At 48.8% G+C, this 20,092-nt stretch overlaps 1 protein-coding gene across 5 annotated transcripts in view; it reads right to left on the bottom strand.

Moving 5' to 3' along the window:
* Positions 1-20,092, bottom strand: part of LOC146869795 (major histocompatibility complex class I-related protein 1-like) — a 193,950-nt gene that overhangs the window by 7,700 nt on the left and 166,158 nt on the right. For 4 of the 5 annotated variants that reach the window (XM_085616143.1, XM_085616458.1, XM_085616307.1 and 1 more), the window contains one exon: positions 13,764-13,877. The exons of the other annotated variant lie outside the window; for it this stretch is intronic. In XM_085616143.1, coding sequence (XP_085472269.1) covers positions 13,764-13,877 — 114 coding nt within the window. The remainder of the gene's footprint in view (positions 1-13,763; positions 13,878-20,092) is intronic. 5 annotated transcript variants of the gene reach the window in all.

Here is a 20,092-nt window from a genome sequence, read left to right on the forward strand (position 1 = left end):
AATTTGGCCCTGTTTAGGTAAAGGCATCACGGGCCTTACTGGACATTAAAAAAAGAGTAAGCTTAACATACATGTGACGCTAAGCATTGTCTGATTTACTGGCTTGGTAATATAAATGTAACGTGAAGTTAGCATGTATTTTGCAGGTCTTCAACAAGTGCCTCCAATTCAAATCATCAATTCAATATGACGGGCACCCCTGAACACTGCAATTAGCGGATACGGGGGAAGTTGTGTAAGCTGAGCTTAAATAGGGCAGATATGCCACACAGAATGTACGAGAAAAGATAAACCAGTAACTATAAAAATATCAGTTGTTTACTCAAGAGTGACGTATTCAGCCTAATGAACAACACAGCGGCGAAAATAACAGAGCTTGTTTGCGCAGTGTTAAATTGTGATTTTTTTTAACTCCTGTTTTTGAATGTCAGTTATTACTTCTGTGCAATACAGTATATAACCAGCACATTAATTACATTTAGCAAATTGCTCCAGTTGCTGTTTAAAAACGTAACAATTTAATTAATACACGTGCGTTCATGCTGCTAATCGCAAACATTCAATTCTGCTACCGGCTGTCTGCCATTACCTACACATCAATACCACAATACAAAACCAGGCGTCACCTACGCTCGACACATTGAGCGTTCACACCACATATTCCACAAACTGCGCTGCTGACTTGCACGCTTCTGTAACAGGTGTGACTATCACCGGACAGTTCCGTGGTCCTCATCTTGCCGACTCCAGAAGGTCGAGAGGCTGGGTCGGCCCCAATGATGTTCATGCCTGTGACGTGCAGCCTTCCCAGAGATGTGTGTGCAGCAGAACGAGCTCTCAATAATCTACAGGAACTCTGCTACGGCTCTCGGGAGGGGCGGGGGCGAGCTTGTCTGTGCTGCTGCTTGCTCCTGTTCACCCTCCCTCCATAAACAAGAGCCGGGAAGTGCTTGGAGCGCGCGTGCGCATTTAAAAAAAAATATTAAATAGCATGAGGCTGCCTAGGAGGTGCATGTTGACGAAAGTGAAACTGCATGCTGGCTTGCGAGGGAAGGGGGACAGGAGATGTGCACGCCGCGTGGCTGTAGGCGCGTACACCAACTCAAATCCGCCAAAAGCCTGCGCGTGCACATCTCCTGTCCCACTTCCGAGGCAAGTCAGCAACAATAGATCTCGCTTGCTCACAGCGCTTCGCGCTGCGTTCGCAGGCGAGACCTAAAAACGCCTTTTGGGATTGTTTTGAGAAGGAATTTGCCCCTTCCTGCACAAAGACAATCCTGCCTGGACCAGACGCACTCTTGCATCATGGTGCAAGGGGTGCCTACGTTGGCGCTAAGCAGCAAATTGAGAGCCAGCGCAGGAGGCATTATACAAATACGGTGCATTCCTGCCCTTTCACATTGACGTAGGTCAGCACTGCAAGAAGACTTGCTGGCTATGTCAATTCCTCATAAATGAGGCCAGTGGTCCTTTGTTTAAGTATGAATGCTCGAATCCATAGCTCTCCAGGGTTGAGTTAAGGAGCCTGACTGGACACAGGATGAAACTGTGAGTTTACTCTACAGTGAAGTTGCATACCCACACCATTTAGGACACCCCTTCCCTCACACATCCCCGTTTAGATAATGTACTTGCTTATGATACTGTACTGGTCAATATTGAAGCATGTAGTCAATCTCTTCCAGTGCTTACTCAGGGGTTCATCCGAGTTGGCAGTTTATCACCATGTTGTAGTCACTCTCTTCTTATTTCTGCCTACTGCCTCCAACATTCCCTGTCCCTGTGTGGAGCTAGTCCAGTCGAGAAGGAATTGCTGCATTTCCACTCAGCTGTTGGTACTATGAGGGAATCAGATTCAACAGATCCCTTTATGTATTTTAGGTAGTTTTTTAGGTCAAGCCTGGGCAGCATATGTGTTGCGAGGCATGCTGTATTCAGGTATGGACTTGAAGCTCCGCCTTTCTTTTCAATTGGTTCCTGTTACTGTCCTCTCTAATTCCTTGCTTTTGATTCATGAATAGGCTTAGTAGTTCCTCCTTGGTACCGCCTTGGCTGTATTTGTAACGTTCCATGAGGACTGGACGTTTTACTTGTGTTGTTACACGGTCTTTATCTAGTGAGTCTGTGAGCACTATTTTCTTTAATGACACAGTACTGCCTCTTTAAAGCAGGCTTTAGCGTGGCGACCATCACCCCTTTTTTTCAGCATGCTGTGCGCTTTGCATAGCCTTAGAGTTCAGCTATCGTTTTGCTCAGCAGGCGCTGCTTCATTTTTATTGCCACCACAGGAGCCCACCTGGGAGCTTCAAAGTTGGCCACTGTCAATAAATATTGCTTTCAGCCTCCCGATTCGCATTGAGCCCACCCCGAACACAAAGCAGAGTTTTCCTCCCCCAACCCTATCCATGTGATTTGAGTGGGGTACCAATCCGTGTCATTTTGTCAAAGGGGGAAATGTAGGTCTTTTTAAGGTCAAGCCCAGTGTTGCAGCGCATGCGCTGCTCGCTTTGCGAAGCATGCAGTATTCAGTATAGTGGGAAAGCCTTGTGGAAGCTCCGCCCATCTTTTTCATTGGCTTAGTGAAGTGATTACACCAAGCAGGTAAGTGTAAGAGCACATGCTTTTTTGACTGTTTGTCTCCACAACTTCCAGGAACTGACAAGGTTCTGGGATTCAAACCATAGCGTTTCATTACCATGACAGTGACATCATAAGCAGTGCAAGGCAGATAGACAGTGAGCTTAAGGAGAAACTACTACATCTCCTCTCTTTCCATTAATACAAAAAGAAAAAGAAAAATGAAAACAAGAGAAAATAGGCAAAGAAGAATGTTAAAGGAGAACAACGAACAATAACGAAAGATACAGAGGAAGATATAAGTTCATTTATGTAAAACACCATGTAAGTTCATTTGTATAAAACAACAAAGCAGACTAGAGATTTAATCGATTTGGCGGGACACTCGTCCTACTACTCCTTCGTGGAGGGACATATTTCTATGAGGTTTTCACAACCTGGGAAGGTCTCTGCACACTCTCTTTAACAGATGGTTTTCTTAGACCTGATTGGGGCTGAACAATGTTCTCCGACACAAGACCCAAATGCATTACAAACCTCATGAGAATCTTGTAAATTCTAGACAGGTTCCACCAATTTTTTCCATTGACTCTCACAGCAAAACGTGAGGTAGCATCCACTTTAACAGGAGGACCAAAATAAGCAGTGCAAGGCAGATAGACAGTGAGCTTAAGGAGAAATTACTACACTTTGGTCCTCAATGCTGCGTTCCAATTGGCTTTAGGCTTGTTAGTTCCTCCTCATGGCAGCCATGTCCTCATTTGTATCCTTCCATGGCTACTGGCTCCTTTACTCCAAACACTATTTTCTTCCTGGTCTCCCGCCCTCCCGTAGTCCGTGACTTCTCGCCCCCCTCTGCCTCCTCCACTCCCGTTCGTGTCTTCTTGCCCGCCCGCACTCCCGTTTCCAATGCAATACGTCTCGCGTAAATGCGAGACCTATTGCATTGCAAATGCTTGTTGTTTCAGTAGTTACATGCCCCGGTGTTTGAGAGAGGGTCGGGTGAGTGTGTACATTACACTTCCACGCTTGCTCACGTTCTCTCACCTGGTCCGCAGTCTGGCCTCGTTCACGCAGAACAGCAGTGGGTAGATTTACAAGCTGCTTGCTCCACTTTTGCGTCATTTTTCCCATGTTAAAAATGACGCAAGGGGCTTGTAAATCGGCCACCAGGTTTTAAGGAGGGGTGTGTCAGTGTCCGTTCAATCACCACATGGCCCAGAGGCTCGAGCTGATAACGACGGAACACTGGATTGGCCAGCCAAGGGCCTCTGGTGCCCCTGTGTCACTCCCCCCAACTCCCCGAAAAGCAGCAAGGGAAGAGACCCTTCAAGAGAGAGGGAGGGAGGGGCACGGTAGAGAGGAAGTGATCGGGGAGGAAGAGGAGAGACAATGCAGAGAGAGAATGGGTTGATGGAAAGAGAGAGGCCGCGCAAGGGGCTGAAGGGAGCCGGGCAGATAATATATTACAAAGTAAAGCTGCATGCTGTCTCTGAATGCTTCGTTCTGATTGGCTGCTGCAGAGTCAGTCTCGGTCAATGAGTGATGGGTAAGGGCTGGCTCTGCACTCACACCCAGGCAGTATCGAGGATGGGAGAAGTGGAAGGGAAGCTGCTTTTACTTTTTATTCACCCTGCATTTTGCTGATGGGCTTACTTAATAAATTGTATTGTAGTGCTTACTACCCCTGACGAGAAGTCGAAGAGCTTTTTCGGCGAGTCGCACGCTACTCCAGAACCCATAAAGGATTAGTGTTGAATTAGTATAGTGAAATATGAAAGTGATTTATGATGGTTCCCATGGCAGGGTTTAGGCAGTGCGCCTCCCTGGTGCTTTAAAATAACTCCAGTGCTCTCCCAAGCAAACAGGGTCCTTCTTGTCCCCACTTACACAATTAGGTGGTGGAGCTGGGGGCACAGTTAGGAGTGGAGACACAGGAGGCGTGGCTTATTCCAGTGGAACATGTCTCTAGTTGTCATTGCAAGCCTGCCTCTCTCTCCCTACAACCAGAGGCAGTGACCCAATGGCAGTAGTAGTGCTGGCGCCCTAGACATGCCTCTCGCAGGCACTGCCAGCACTCAAGCAAAGGCAACCCTTTTTTAATGCCAGCCTTATATTCCCTGGAGAGAGTGAGTGTAGATCATGAACACAGCCTTCCAAGATTTGTTTAGAAAGTTCTTTCCCCAAAAATATTTGTGAAAGTATAAATTCGGTCGCTCGATTTCTGAACATACTGACTAAAACGATTTAGGTTTCTGTTCAGCTAAATATTATTAGTTTTCAGACATTGAGAAATAAGATAAAGATTTTAGGAAAATACTTCAGTGCTTTAAGTTATCCAACATCCCAGGACCTATACTGGTCCACAACCGCAAGTCATGGATACTCCTTCAAGAACACTGTGGGCCCATTGCAGAACACTGGCTCCAAAGCACACCGAAATGTGCACTTCAGGACAAGCAGTATGTTTCTGACACAACTTACCTCACTGGGGAAAAGGGCCGTCGAAAAACTTACGCAAAGATAAATATAGTCATAAATAGAGGGCTAAAGCACAGTGTCTGGCAGTGTTCCTGTTCCATTTAATACGCCATCACAGTGTGTGTGCTTGGACATTTAAAAATATCAGAATTGATGTAATCATATGTCAGGGTTCTGCCATATTATGTCAGTGTACATCCCATAAAACACTCTTCACACACATGCACACTGTACATCCCACAAAACACGCACACACACACACGTGCATAATGATTAAATATTCCACCGTGCAGGCAATCACATTCATTGTGCTGTACAAAATATTCCATAGTATGGCTAATATAATGATGCACTGAATGTGGCCTGTGAGGGTGAACACTGATACTCAGATTATTGGAAAGGGGGCTGCTTACTGTGTAATTGTGACAGGCGACTGCTCAGGTTGGTAGGACCCTGTTTAGCAAGCTTCTAATAATCCTAAAATGTGTGCTCATATAACTCAAGCCTCAGACATTAGTTGTGTCCATCAGGTTACAGATGCCTCCAGTGTGGGTAGCAGGATTCTCGCCCGGCGCAAAGTATCTCAGTTACTGGTCCCCACCAGTATTTTTCATAATTATATAACAGCAAACATCACTGAGATATTCACACAAAACATCAATAAAAAGAATAACAAATCTTCTTGTTCCGTTTCTTTTGTTGTTTTTTATTTTTCTTAAGCCGTCAAAAAAAGCCAACACGTGTTTCGCGCTTCGCTGCACTTCTTCAGGGCTTTTATTTTTTTGTCTTTATTTTCCTTCTTTCAAAAACTATTACATGCCCATCTCTATTCAGCTTTCTCTAAGTATTCATTTTGCGCCATGTTATATCCACTTTTTTTTCCAATATTAATTTTGACCCTCTTGCAAGATGTTCATTCCATTCGTACCCCTTGATAAGGTCGCAAAAATCTGCTGGATGCCTCCTGGTCTGTCTCACTTTGATTCTTGGCGCCTCCATGTTGATGTCCACATTGCTCCAGCATGTAAAGCACCAAATGCCATGACTGTTTTCACATTGCCCCCGTATGTAAGTACAAATTGAAGTACCAATATCCTAATTGTTCCCACTGTGTAAAAACCCACATTGTCATAGAGGTATCAATATTGTCTTGAGTTTGTAAAGCTTCTTTTCATTGCCAGCATGACGCACTGAGTAATGAAGGCAAAGTTTCTCAGCAGCCCAGTAATCCGCACCGTCCCCAGTATGTAACGCACCATTGCCAAGCCAAAGGTTTACACGGGCCCAGCATTAAAAACACCGTCGCCACGTGTGTAATATATTCCGACTCTTCAAATGTGAAGCACCATCTTTGACATGAGGTAGCGCATCTTATAAATAAGAGTTTACTCTGGTTACATTCCTACCCTTCTTTTCCAAGAAGCCGGGGACCTCTCCCGATAGCAGTGGGCACAAATAAGCCAATGGGCACACTGGCTGCTACTTGCAAATGTACCTCATTCTTTCTCCAATCTAAGGCCAGAATTTTTTTTTTTTCCTTTAGATTATTAGCTCCACTTCTATTGTTTCTTCAAGTTGGTCAACCAAGAGAAGGTCACACCCCAATTTGAGTTAGAATCCCCTTAGACACTGGTACCACTGACATAACAAAGGACCACAGGTTCAAGCTGCTCAGGCTCAAAGTGCAAGCGTTTACTTTCCCTGTTCACTTTCAGCAGCCCAGTGTGGTTTCCCTTTTCTTGGAATTCTAACCTGTTCCTCCAATCTTCAGGTGTGACACATTCCTTCTGAGGGGCATATTATCAAGGACGGCGATAAAATGATCGCCGCTTTAGCGGCAGAAAACTGCTTCTAAAACTGCGATAATGGGCTTGATAATATGCTCTATGGAATTCCAATTGAAGCTCATGTTAGATGTGAAGGACATCTAACCTGCCGCTAAAAAGGCGATAATTTTATCGCCTGTCTTGATAATATGCCCCAAAGATTGTCCCATTGAGCAGCAGAACAGCACAACGAGAATTCGAAGGTGGGGCAGGGGACAGGACTTTAGTGCTCTCTTGCTGATGTGTGAGTTACATGGATGCAAACACACCAATAGAAGACATCCCCACCATAACTAACAGTGGAACATGCAACTAAAATAAATAATGATTCACCATTTTTCTGGACATTGTATTTGACATCTCATCAGAGAAGCTTAGTTGTGTTTTTTTCTGAAAGTTGTTGTTGAGTGGGTTAAATTGGGACTCATAACTATTGCATTGCAGAGGTGTGTCTGAAAGGGCCCTCCTCCTCTGCCTGAAATCCAACCAGCTCACGTTTGTTTTTCTCTCTCCATCAACCTTTGCCTGATTTCCCGGCAAGTCAATGTAAGAGGGGTTCAGCTAAAACAGATATCTTACCATGAAGTACTTGTAACCATTGTATACGGACTATTTTGGCTAACCCCGTGACAGAATGCAATTGTATTTGTTTGTATAAAAAAACTAATAAAATATTTTGAAATAAAAAAAAAAAAGAACTCCTAAGCCAGAAATCGCCACGACACGCCCCGATTCAGGCTCCCCATTCTGCTCTAGTGCCCCTAAGCACGAGCAGTTGCAATACATTGTTTATTAAATCCCATGTGTTTTAAGTACAGCTGCAGCAAAAAACACACTCTGGCTTAACCAGCATAGATATCATTTTAGTGCACAATAATCTCAAAGCATCCCACTTCATATGCAACGTAAAGAACACGGATCCTGTGCAATATACATCACTACCCACTTCCTTGTTTTACACCACATTCAATTGGTGAACCCAGAAAAACCGGAAAAACGACTTTTTTGACCGTCACAATTATTTTTAACTTTTCGATCTTAATGGAGAGGGGAACCATTTCAACACTGAACCGCCAGCTGCTGTGCAATGTTAGGCACCCCTCATGGGACAATACGATTTATATCACCCACTGCTAAAGCACATTTTATGTTGCCCGCTGACCTTATCGACAGCCAGCTACAACTCCTTAAACAGGGGTGCTTTCAATATAACGCAGGTGGACACCACCACTATGTACACACAGGTGTACCCGCAATCAGTGAGCACCAGTGTATAATCATACCATCTCACACACATACATAGACACTAGTCACGTGCTGAGGCTTTGGGCAATAAAACCCTGCATTAAGAACCACACAAACATTCATAAAACGCACCGCAAGAGTTCAACAAGGCCGCAGTAGTGTTGTGGAAACCCCATCGCCATTGTCGGGGTCAGTCCAGTATGGTTCACCTCAAGGCTGTTTTTCTTTTGTTTGGTTTTTGTGTGGACACAGTTAGGTGGATGGACTAGGAAGTCCTAGTGATTCCAGTATGCCATGTCTTTATTTAAAGAAGACCTGCTCGTGGCCACAGATTGGAAAGTATTGCAAATACCTGATCATAAATACATTTTTAAAAAGCATTTGCAATGCAATAAGGCCTTCATTTACGAGAGTTTGGGCTATTGCATTGTAAATGACAATGCCTTTTACTTATATGTTGGTTTTAAAAACATAAATAAAAGGCATTGTCATTTACAATGCCAATAGCTTAAACTCTCGCAAATGTGAGACGTACTGCATTGCAAATGTCTAGTCTTGGTGTGAGAGATTTGCAAAATGCTGTCCTTTGAAAACTTCCAGGGTCTGCCGTAAGAAGCTAGTCAGCTTTGGGAAGCAGTAACATTTTCTCTGTAAAGGGCTTAGGGCCAGATGTACGACCGTTTTTTGGGGGTCACAACCCGGAAATCGGCCCGTTTTCAACCACAAAATTGGTCTGGCCCATGTACAAACTCTATTTAGTGAGTTAGTAACCTATTATTGACTCGCAAAGTAGGGTTTGCGGCTCGCTATTGGGAAGGGGCGGGCCAAGGGCGTCCATTCCTAATAACAAGTCCAAATGGTATGTACCATTGTTTTGCGACCTCATTTGCAGTTGCAAAACACTTGCAGTTTACCACTAACTTCTAGCAGGTGGTAAACCACTAGCAAACGGGAAGGGATCTTCAGGGGACCCCCTCCCCTTTGTGAATGGGTGCAAAAATATTTTTTAAGAACAGGCAGTGCTCCCAGGGACCACTGCCTGCCCTTAAAAAATTAAACCGAAAAGTTGTATTTTTCTTTTTTAAACGCATCCAGTTTTCCTTTAAGGAAAACGTGCTGAATTAAAACAACAAACCCTGCTTTATATAAAAAACAGTCACAGACATGATGGTCTGCTGACCCCAGCAGGCCACCATCCCTGGGAGTGTTAGCCATTCCCAATGGAGTCGCAAATTGCACCTGCCTCATGAATATTAATGAGGCATGCAATTTGCGACCCCATTAGGAATCGCAAACAGGGACTGAAACACTGTTGTACATTCCATTTTGCGAGTCGCAATTTGATGCAATTTGCGACTCGCAAAATGGAATGCGTGCACACCTGGCCCTAGATGCTTCCAATATAAATAGGATTCCATATGCTTTTCTTTAAGTTAAACTCCATATGTCCCTGCCACTCATGATAAAAGAAAAGAAAACTCGTGGTCTATATTCTGCCATTTATTGCTCTTAACTTCAAGAAAAGGATGGTTACATACTGGTGCATTGTGGGTCTTCGGTCAACGTCATAATGACTCACCTACTGTTGCCGTGAAAAGATATTATTATTTTAAGGGAAAGTCCAGACCCAAGCACTTGATAGCAGAATAGTAAACAACGTGAAAGTAGAATAGGTTCAAACTGTGAAACCAGCACTTCTTACATAGACCAACTCCTGAGGCACCAGGAGAGCGAGGTTTAGGATTGTTGTGGGGAGGGGAGAATTACCAACCCCAACTGACGAAAGAGAGGGGATCTACCCTCGGAGGTAGAAAATGGGATCAGCTCTGATTGACTTTTTTGACACAAGCGTACCACCTCTGTATGATTCTGCTTTGTTAATTGCACGCTGACTGACCGCAATATACTGCTTGTGGTATAATTATGGACAATGCTGCCTAGTATATACAAACATCAATAATACGTGCTAACAATACCTTGTACCCTCTCTCAGGGCACTGCTATCACACCACAGCCTATGTACCTCGTACCCTCTCTCAGGGCACTGCTATCACCACAGCACACAGTACCTCATACCCTGTCTCAGGGCACTGCCATCACACCACAGCACACAGCACACAGTACCTTGTACCCTCACTCAGGGCACTGCTACCACACCACAGCACACAGTACCTCATACCCTGTCTCAGGGCAGTGCTATCACACCACAGCACACAGAACCTCATACCCTGTCTCAGGGCACTGCTATCACACCACAGCACACAGTACCTTGTACTCTCTCTCAGGGCACTGCTATCACACCACAGCACACAGTACCCTGTACCCTCTCTCAGGGCACTGCTATCATACCACAGCACACAGTACCTCATACCCTGTCTCAGGGCACAGCTATCACACCACAGCACACAGTACCTTGTACCCTCACTCAGGGCACTGCTATCACACCACAGCACACAGTACCTTGAACCCTCGCTCAGGGCACTGCTATCACACCACAGCACACAGTACCTCATACCCTGTCTCAGGGCACTGCTATCACACCACAGCACACAGTACCTTGTACCCTCTCTCAGGGCACTGCTATCACACCACAGCACATAGTACCTTGTACTCTCTCTCAGGGCACTGCTATCACACCACAGCACACAGTACCCTGTACCCTCTCTCAGGGCACTGCTATCACACCACAGCACACAGTACCTTGTACTCTCTCTCAGGGCACTGCTATCACACCACAGCACATAGTACCTTGTACTCTCTCTCAGATCACTGATATCAGCAAAGCACACAGTACCTTGTACCCTCTCTCAGGGCACTGCTATCGCAGCACAGCACACAGTACCTTGTACTCTATCTCAGGGCACTGCTATCACGCCACAGCACACAGTACCTTGTACCCTCACTCAGGGCACTGCTATCACACCACAGCACACAGTACCTTGTAATCTCTTTCAGGGCACTACTATCATACCACAGCACACAGTATCTTGTACCCTCTCTCAGGGCACTGCTGTCACCACAGCACACAGTACCTTGTACCCTCTCTCAGGGCACTAATATCATACCACAGCACACAGTAGTTTGTACCCTCTCACAGGGCACTGTTATTACACCTCAGCACACAGCAGCTTGTACCCTCTCTCAGGACACAGATATCACACCACAGCACACAGTACCTTGTACCCTCTCTAAGGGCACCGCTATCACCACAGCACACAGTTCCTTGTACCCTCTCTCAGGGCCCAGCTATCACACCATAGCACAAAATACCTTGGACTCTCTCTCAGGGCACTGCTATTGCACCACAGCCTACAGTACGTTGTACCCTTTCTCAGGGCACTGCTATCACACCACAGCACACAGTACCTTGTACCCTCACTCAGGGCACTGCTACCACACCACAGCACACAGTACCTCGTACCCTGTCTCAGGGCGCAGCTATCACACCACAGCACACAGTACCTCATACCCTGTCTCAGGGCACTGCTATCACACCACAGCACACAGTACCTTGTACTCTCTCTCAGGGCACTGCTATCACACCACAGCACACAGTACCTTGTACTCTCTCTCAGATCACTGATATCAGCAAAGCACACAGTACCTTGTACCCTCTCTCAGGGCACTGCTATCGCAGCACAGCACACAGTACCTTGTACTCTATCTCAGGGGGCACTGCTATCACGCCACAGCACACAGTACCTTGTACCCTCACTCAGGGCACTGCTATCACACCACAGCACAGAGTACCTTGTAATCTCTTTCAGGGCACTACTATCATACCACAGCACACAGTATCTTGTACCCTCTCTCAGGGCACTGCTGTCACCACAGCACACAGTACCTTGTACCATCTCTCAGGGCACTAATATCATACCACAGCACACAGTAGTTTGTACCCTCTCACAGGGCACTGTTATTACACCTCAGCACACAGCAGCTTGTACCCTCTCTCAGGACACAGATATCACACCACATCACACAGTACCTTGTACCCTCTCTAAGGGCACCGCTATCACCACAGCACACAGTTCCTTGTACCCTCTCTCAGGGCCCAGCTATCACACCATAGCACAAAATACCTTGGACTCTCTCTCAGGGCACTGCTATTGCACCACAGCCTACAGTACGTTGTACCCTTTCTCAGGGCACTGCTATCACACCACAGCAAACAGTACCTTGTACCCTATCTCAGTGCAAAGCTATCACATCAGCACACAGTACCTTGTACCCTCTCTCAGGGCACAGCTAGCACACCACAGCACACAGTACATTGTACCCTTTCTCAGGGCACAGCTATCATACCACAGCACACAGTATATTGAACCCTCTCACAGGGCACTGCTATCCCACAACAGCACACAGTACCTTGTACCCTCTCTCAGGGCCCTGCTATCACACCACAGCACCTAGAGTACCTTGCACCCTCTCTCAGGGCACTGCTATCACACCACAGCACACAGTACCTTGTACCCTCTCTCAGGGCACTGCTATCACACCACAGAACACAGTACCCTGTACCCTCTCTCGGGGCACCGCTATCACACCACAGAACACAGTACCTTGTACCCTCTCTCAGGGCACTGCTATCACACCACATGCCAGTACCTTGTACCCTCTCTCAGGGCACTGCTATCACACCACAGGACACAGTACCTTGTATCCTGTCTCAGGGCACTGATATCACACCTCAGCACACAGTACCTTGCATCCTCTCTCAGGGCACTGCTATCACACCACAGCCTATGTATCTTGTACCCTCTCTCAGGGCACTGCTATCACACCACAACACACAGTATATTGAACCCTCTCACAGGGCACTGCTATCCCACAACAGCACACAGTACCTTGTACCCTCTCTCAGGGCACTGCTATCACACCACAGCACCTAGAGTACCTTGCACCCTCTCTCAGGGCACTGCTATCACACCACAGCACACAGTACCTTGTACCCTCTCTCAGGGCACTGCTATCACACCACAGAACACAGTACCCTGTACCCTCTCTCGGGGCACCGCTATCACACCACAGCACACAGTAACTTGTACCCTCTCTCAGGGCACTGCTATCACACCACATAACACAGTACCCTGTACCCTCTCTCGGGGCACCGCTATCACACCACAGCACACACTACCTTGTACCCTCTCTCGGGCACTGATATCATCACAGCTAGCGTATTGTTTCTCTTACTTCACTGCTCTCATACAACAGCCCAAACTATAGTCCCTGCTTTACACCCTTTCTGAAGGCACCACTATCAGAGTACAGCCCATGGTACACTCTGTGCTTTACAGCTTCCATCTTGTCCTGGAGCTCCTCACATCTTACTGGAAGCTGGTCCAGGAAGGCATGGGGTGTTTCAGAATGGCCAATCAGAAGGATTGAAAAATGGGGGCCAATTTTCATTGGCGAAAGACTAGTCAATCTGATTGGTAATAACACCAGACTGTTACAATTCTGGGCAGCTTTAAGATTAGTTTATGCATTTGGGGTTGGAGAGAAGTGAAATAGTGCAGTCAATGACCCTGCATCAGCAGTGCATTGACAAGGAAATACCTGCTTCGCCCACCTTAGAGTAAAGACCTCCAAGCATGGATGTGTCCCACCCCTACTCAAACTGAATCCACTTACCTGACTTTTTCACCCTCAAGTAGACAACCCAAATGACAGAAGCGAGCAGTGCAACACCCACGAGGGCTCCAATGACACCTCCGATAATTACCCCCATTGGAGGAGGTTTCTCTTCTGTGGGACAGAGATAGACAGGAGCAGAGTTAAAGAGCAGAAAACACTTCAAAGATGAGATTTAAGATGCGGTACCACTAAGAACTGCCAGGTATGAATATCTCTGTGAGTAAAGGGTCAGAGAGAGCTCCAGCCTAGCCTCGGAACAGAGGTCTGATCCTACTACAGCCCCAAGTATCCTCGGTGCTCTGTAACCCTCCCCAATGCACTCCTATCACACCACAGTCCATGGTATACTCACTCCTTTGTAGCCTCCCAGGTGGCACTAGTATCACACCACAGCCCATAGTTTATTCCACACTTTATAACCTTTCTCTCTGGCGCTGCTTTCAGCAGGGCCCACATTATACTGAGCAGTGCCCTGGACTATCACCTCACAGCCCATGGTACACTCTGCACTTTCCAGGTCTCAAACCACAACCCCCAGTATACACAGTGCCCTTGGTTTGACCACAAAGCACTATCACAGCACAGGGAACAGTTTATTAAGCAATTGGTATCCTTTCACATGGCCCTACCATCACACCATGACAACCTTCCTCAGGGCACTGCTGTCATACCACAGGTCACAGATTAAGTAGCAGTTTCTAAACTTCCTTTTTGCAGTGCAGTCAGTGTTCTGTACCCTATGTGAGCCGAGCTGCTATAACTCTGCCCGCAGTATACTCTGCACTCTATAGCCTTCCTTGGGACCCTGCTATTACACCATAGCCTACAATATACACAATGTTATGTACCCTCTCTGAGGACACTGTTATCATACCACAGCCCACAGTATACTCAGCACTTTTTAGCCTTCTTCAGGGCCCTTCTGTTACACCACAGCCCAGTGCCTGCCTCCTCTCTCTGGTCTTGCTGCCTCTCTCAGGACACTGATATCACACCACAGCCCACAGTATATGCAGCACTTTGTAGCCTTCTTTAGGGCACTGCTGTTACACCACAGCCCAGTGCCTGCCTCCTCTCTCAGGTCTTGCTGCCTCTCTTAGGGCCAAAGTATACTCAGCACTTTTTAGCCTTCTTCAGGGCACTGCTTTCTCCTAGCCCAGTGCAGGCTTCCTCTCTCAAGTCTTGCTGCCTCTCTTAGGGCACTGCTGTTACACCACAGCCCACTGTAAGAAAAGGTGGGTTATTGTGAAAAGCATGTCCCAAGCGTGTAACCTCACACCTACGCCTTGCTTCTTCGACCTCACTACCCTATGAAAGTCTAGTGCTTATGGGGATGGAGTATTGTTAGTGTTGTGACCCAAAGCCAGTAGCTGAAAACAGCCACTTGTAACTCTTTAGACTCAGTAACTCCTGACTGCCCGGGGTCCCTACACACAACTGAAGAGAGGCCACTGAGTGACCATGAGAAGCTCTATTTTCATCCATAATGTCCCATGAGTGAGCAGACATTCCATTTTTAGTCTAGAGGCCGAGTGAGTCACCTGGAGAAGGCACACCCTTCGGCTAGATACTCAACAAGGTACTAGGAGTAGTTTCATCCTTACCCTAGAAGTTCAGAAAGTAACCAGGAAAAGTTCAGTTTTTCAGCCTAAAGACCCAATGAGTGACCAGAAGTTCTATCACTACCTTGGAGGCCCAATGAATAACAAGGAGATGTTCCATCTTTAGCCTAGAGGCCCACTGAGTGACCAGAAGTTCTATCACTACCTTGGAGGCCCAATGAATGACCAGGAGACGGTCCATCTTAAGCCTAGAGTCCAATGAGTGACCGCATGTTCTATCACTACCTTGGAGGCCCAATGAATGACCAGGAGATGGTCCATCTTTAGCCTGAAGGCCCAATGAGAGACCAGAAGTTCTATCACTTCCTTAGAGGCCCAATGAATGACCAGGAGATGGTCGATCTTAATCCTAGAGGCCCATTGAGTGACCAAAATTTCGATCACTACCTTGGAGGCCCAATGAATGATTAGGAGACGGTCCCTCTTTAGCCTAGAGGCCTAATGAGTGACCAGAAGTTTTATCACTACCTTGGAGGCCCAATGAATGACCAGGAGATGCTCTACCTTTAGCCTAGAGGCCCAATGAACAACCACAAGTTCTATCACTGCCTTGGAGACCCAATGAATGACCAGGAGACTGTCCATCTTTAGCCTAAAGGGCCAGTGAGTGACCATAAGAAGTTATGTCCTTAGGCTAAGGGCCCAGTGAGTGAAGTTCTATCACTACCTTGGAGACCCAATGAATGACCAGAAGACAGTCCATCTTTAGCCTAGAGACCCAATGAGTGACCAGAAGTTCTATTAATATCTTGGAGGCCCAATGAATGACCAGGAGATGCTCCTGCTTTAGCCTAGAGGCACAATGAGTGACCAGATGAAGTTATGTGCTTAGGCTAGGGGCACAGTGAGTGAAGTTCTCTCACTACCTTGGAGACCCAATGAATGACCAGGAGATGCTCTGGCTTTAGCCTAGAGGCCCAATGAGTGACCAGAAGTTATATCACTACCTAGGAGACCCAAAGAATGACCAGGAAACGGTCCATATTTAGCCTAGTGGTCCAATGATTGACCAGAAGAGATTCTGTCCTTAGTCTAGGGCCCAATGAGTGACCAGAAGAATTTATGTCCTTAAGCTGGGGGTCCAATGAGCGACAATAATAAAGAAAAATGTTTCAACCCATAGTGCACCAAAGATGAAACATTCAGAAATGTATTCCCTTGTTGACAAGACAGCTAGATGAATTGCAAAGAACGAGCTGTGGTGAGGCCTCAAAACACAGAAGTGCGAGGTAAAACTATGAAAGCTATTTTTTCAAGCACTATCCTGTGTACTTGGCCAGCTTAAAAGCCTTAGGGGGTGATTAGGATGTCGTAACAATCGCCACCGCCGTGCCGGCGGTCGCGACCGTCACACCATCGTAACCTGATTTACCCACCGCCAGATTACAATGGCGGTGGGTAACGCAGCGGACAGAAAGCTCGTCCGCCACTTTTCCGCTGGTCAGCAATCGTTACGATTGCCGGCCGGGCGAGCTGGGGCATATATATGGTGGTGGTGCCTAGTAGGCACCACCATCCATATTATGATGTGTGGTGTTTCAGGTCTTTCCATGGCGGAGATGCCGCCATGGAAAGGCTGGCAGGGATTCACTTTGGGGGCCCGTTACCGGCCCCCAGGGAGCTGGGGGACTGCACTAGGGGGGGGTACCTATGATACCCCACTACATTGCCATGCACAAGGTGGCAGGCACCGCACGGTGCCTGCCACGTTGTGCATGGCAATGCACAACATGACATTTTACCATTGCAGTGGGTGCTGCAGCCAGTAGCACCCGCCGCAATTTTAAAATGCCAGATGCGCCCGCCACGGTGGCGGTCGCATCCCCCCCACCCCCGTTTTTTTCCCCGGTCCACCTTCCCGCCACTGCATCCCGCGGCCCCGCCCCCCGCTGTCCCATTCGCCTCCCCGCTCCCGCCTCCCAGCTGCTCCTCCCTCCCACTACCCCTTTAAATGGAGGCCGCGCAGCAGCCGCGCGCAGTGGGCGCCCCGCTGGTGCGCCGAGGGCGTGCCTAAGGCAAGCCCGTCTGCGCCCATCCACGCCTGGACCGCGCCCAGTGCCAGGACCCCTGGCCCTCGCCGGCACCAACCCACCCGAAGACGATACGACGCCGCCACCCCCCACGCACTCAACTCCGACCGACAGCCAGTCTGCTACCAAGCCACCCCGAAAGGCACCCATGGAGCCTTCACCTGCCATACCTGCAAGTACACCTGCCTCCGGACCGGCACCGAGCCTGCTAGAACAGACGCCAACAACAACCACCTCAAGTGCATCCTGCTCAACACCCGCTCCGTCCACAAGCACGCCGTCGAACTCTGGGACCTCCTCAACACAACAGCACTGGACATCGCCTTCCTCACGGAACCCTGGATGAACACCTCCTCATCCCCCGACGTCGCCATAGCCATCCCGGACGGCTATAAGATCGCCCGGAGGGACCGCAACAACCAGGCCGGAGGTGACATCGCCATTGTCTACAGAAACACCATCCACATCACGACCAACACCGACGACACCCTCACCACCGCCGAGCTCCTTCACTTCCAGATACACACCGACCCTCAGAGGTACTCTCATCTACAGACCCCCGGGACCACGCACACAATTCAGCGAAGCCATCGCAGACTTCATCAGCCCGCACGCCCTCGCCTCCCCCGACTACATCCTCCTAGGGGACCTCAACTTCCACCTGGAGAACAGCAAGGACAACAACACCACCACCCTGCTAGACAACCTCGCCAACCTCGGACTCAAGCAACTGGTCATCACCCCCACCCACTACGCCGGCCACACGCTTGACCCCATCTTCTCCTACAGCAACCACATCTACTTCAGCCACTCCACCGGACTCCACTGGACCGATCACAGCTGCGTCCACTTCCACTTCAGGAAACCCACGACTCACCTCCGACCGCAACAAGCCCCCTGTAGATACTGGAGCAAGATCACCACCGACCAGCTCACCACCTCCCTGGGCCAAAACCAACCCACCAACACTACGGACCCCAACGAAGCAGCCCGCAACCTCACACAGTGGATCACCAACTGCGCCGACGCCCTTGCACCACTGAAGAACCCCCCTAGCAATCCCCACAGCAAGAAAGCCTCATGGTTCACCAACGATCTCAAAGACTCCAAGAAATCCTGCCGCACCCTCGAAAAAGCCTGGCGCCACGACCAGTCTACAGAAAACATGACAGCCCTCAAGAACGCCATCCGCAAATACCACCAGCTGATCCGCACCACCAAAAGGACATCATTCAGAGACCGACTGGACAACAACACCCACAGCAGCAAGGAACTCTTCAGCATCATCAAAGAGCTCTCCAACCCCAGCGCCAGCAACAACGACATCACGCCATCACAAGACCTCTGCGACTCACTCGCCACGTTCTTCCACCGCAAGATCGCCGATATACACGACAGCTTCGGCGCTCAGCCTACATACCCATCCACCGAACCAATGCCCCCCACCACCACCCTATGCACCTGGAACCCCGTCAGCACGGAAGACACCACCCACATGATGAACACCATCCACTCCGGCTCCCCAGCCGACCCCTGCCCACACCACATCTTCAACAGAGCCGACACCATCATCGCACCCCAACTCCGGGACATCATTAACAACTCCTTCACGTCCACCACATTCCCGGAGAGCTGGAAGCATGCAGAGATCAGCGCCCTCCTGAAGAAACCCACCGCGGACCCCACAGACCTCAAGAACTTCCGTCCCATCTCGCTCCTCCACTTCCCCGCAAAAGTCATCGAGAAAACCGTCAACAAACAGCTGACCACCTTCCTCGAGACGAACAGCTCCCTCGACCCATCGCAGTCCGGATTCCTAGCGAATCACAGCACCGAGACCGCCCTCATCGCAGCCACCGACGACATCAGGTCCCTGCTTGACAACGGTGAAACTGCCGCCCTCATCCTCCTCGACCTGTCGGCCGCATTCGACACTGTCTGCCACCACACCCTGACAACCCGCCTCCACCACACCGGGATCCAAGGAAAAGCCCTGGAATGGATCACCTCGTTCCTCTCGGACAGAACTCAGAGTGTCCGTCTCCCGCCCTTCCGCGCAGCGGCCACCAAGATCATCTGCGGCGTACCCCAAGTATCTTCGCTCAGCCCTTCCCTCTTCAACGTCTACATGAGCCCATTCGCAGCCATCGCACGCAAACACAACCTCAACATCATCTCCTACGCCGACGACACCCAACTGATCCTCTCCCTCACCAACGACCCCGCCACCGCCAGAGCCAGCTTCCAGGAAGGAATGAAAGACGTCGCCGAATGGATGAAGCTCAGCCGTCTGAAGCTGAACTCAGACAAGACGGAAGTCCTCATCCTCGGACCATCCCCCTCCGCCTGGGATGACTCCTGGTGGCCCCCTGCCCTGGGCACCGCCCCCAAGCCCACGGACCACGCACGCAACCTGGGATTCATCCTTGACTCCTCCCTCACGATGACCAAGCAAGTCAACGCCCTTACATCTTCCTGCTTCAACACCCTCCGCATGGTGCCTGCCACGCTGTACATTGATATAGGGGGGTACCATAGGTACCCCCATGTGCACCCCCCAACCCCCAGAATCCCTGGGGGCACGCTACGGGCCCCCAATGTTAAAGACCGCATGCCTTTCAGTGGTGGCAACGCCGCCACGGAAAGGCATGTCCCCGCCTGCATTCTAATATGG

Source organism: Triturus cristatus, chromosome 1_1 (assembly GCF_964204655.1).
Source record: "Triturus cristatus chromosome 1_1, aTriCri1.1, whole genome shotgun sequence".
Lineage (NCBI taxonomy): Eukaryota > Metazoa > Chordata > Amphibia > Caudata > Salamandridae > Triturus > Triturus cristatus.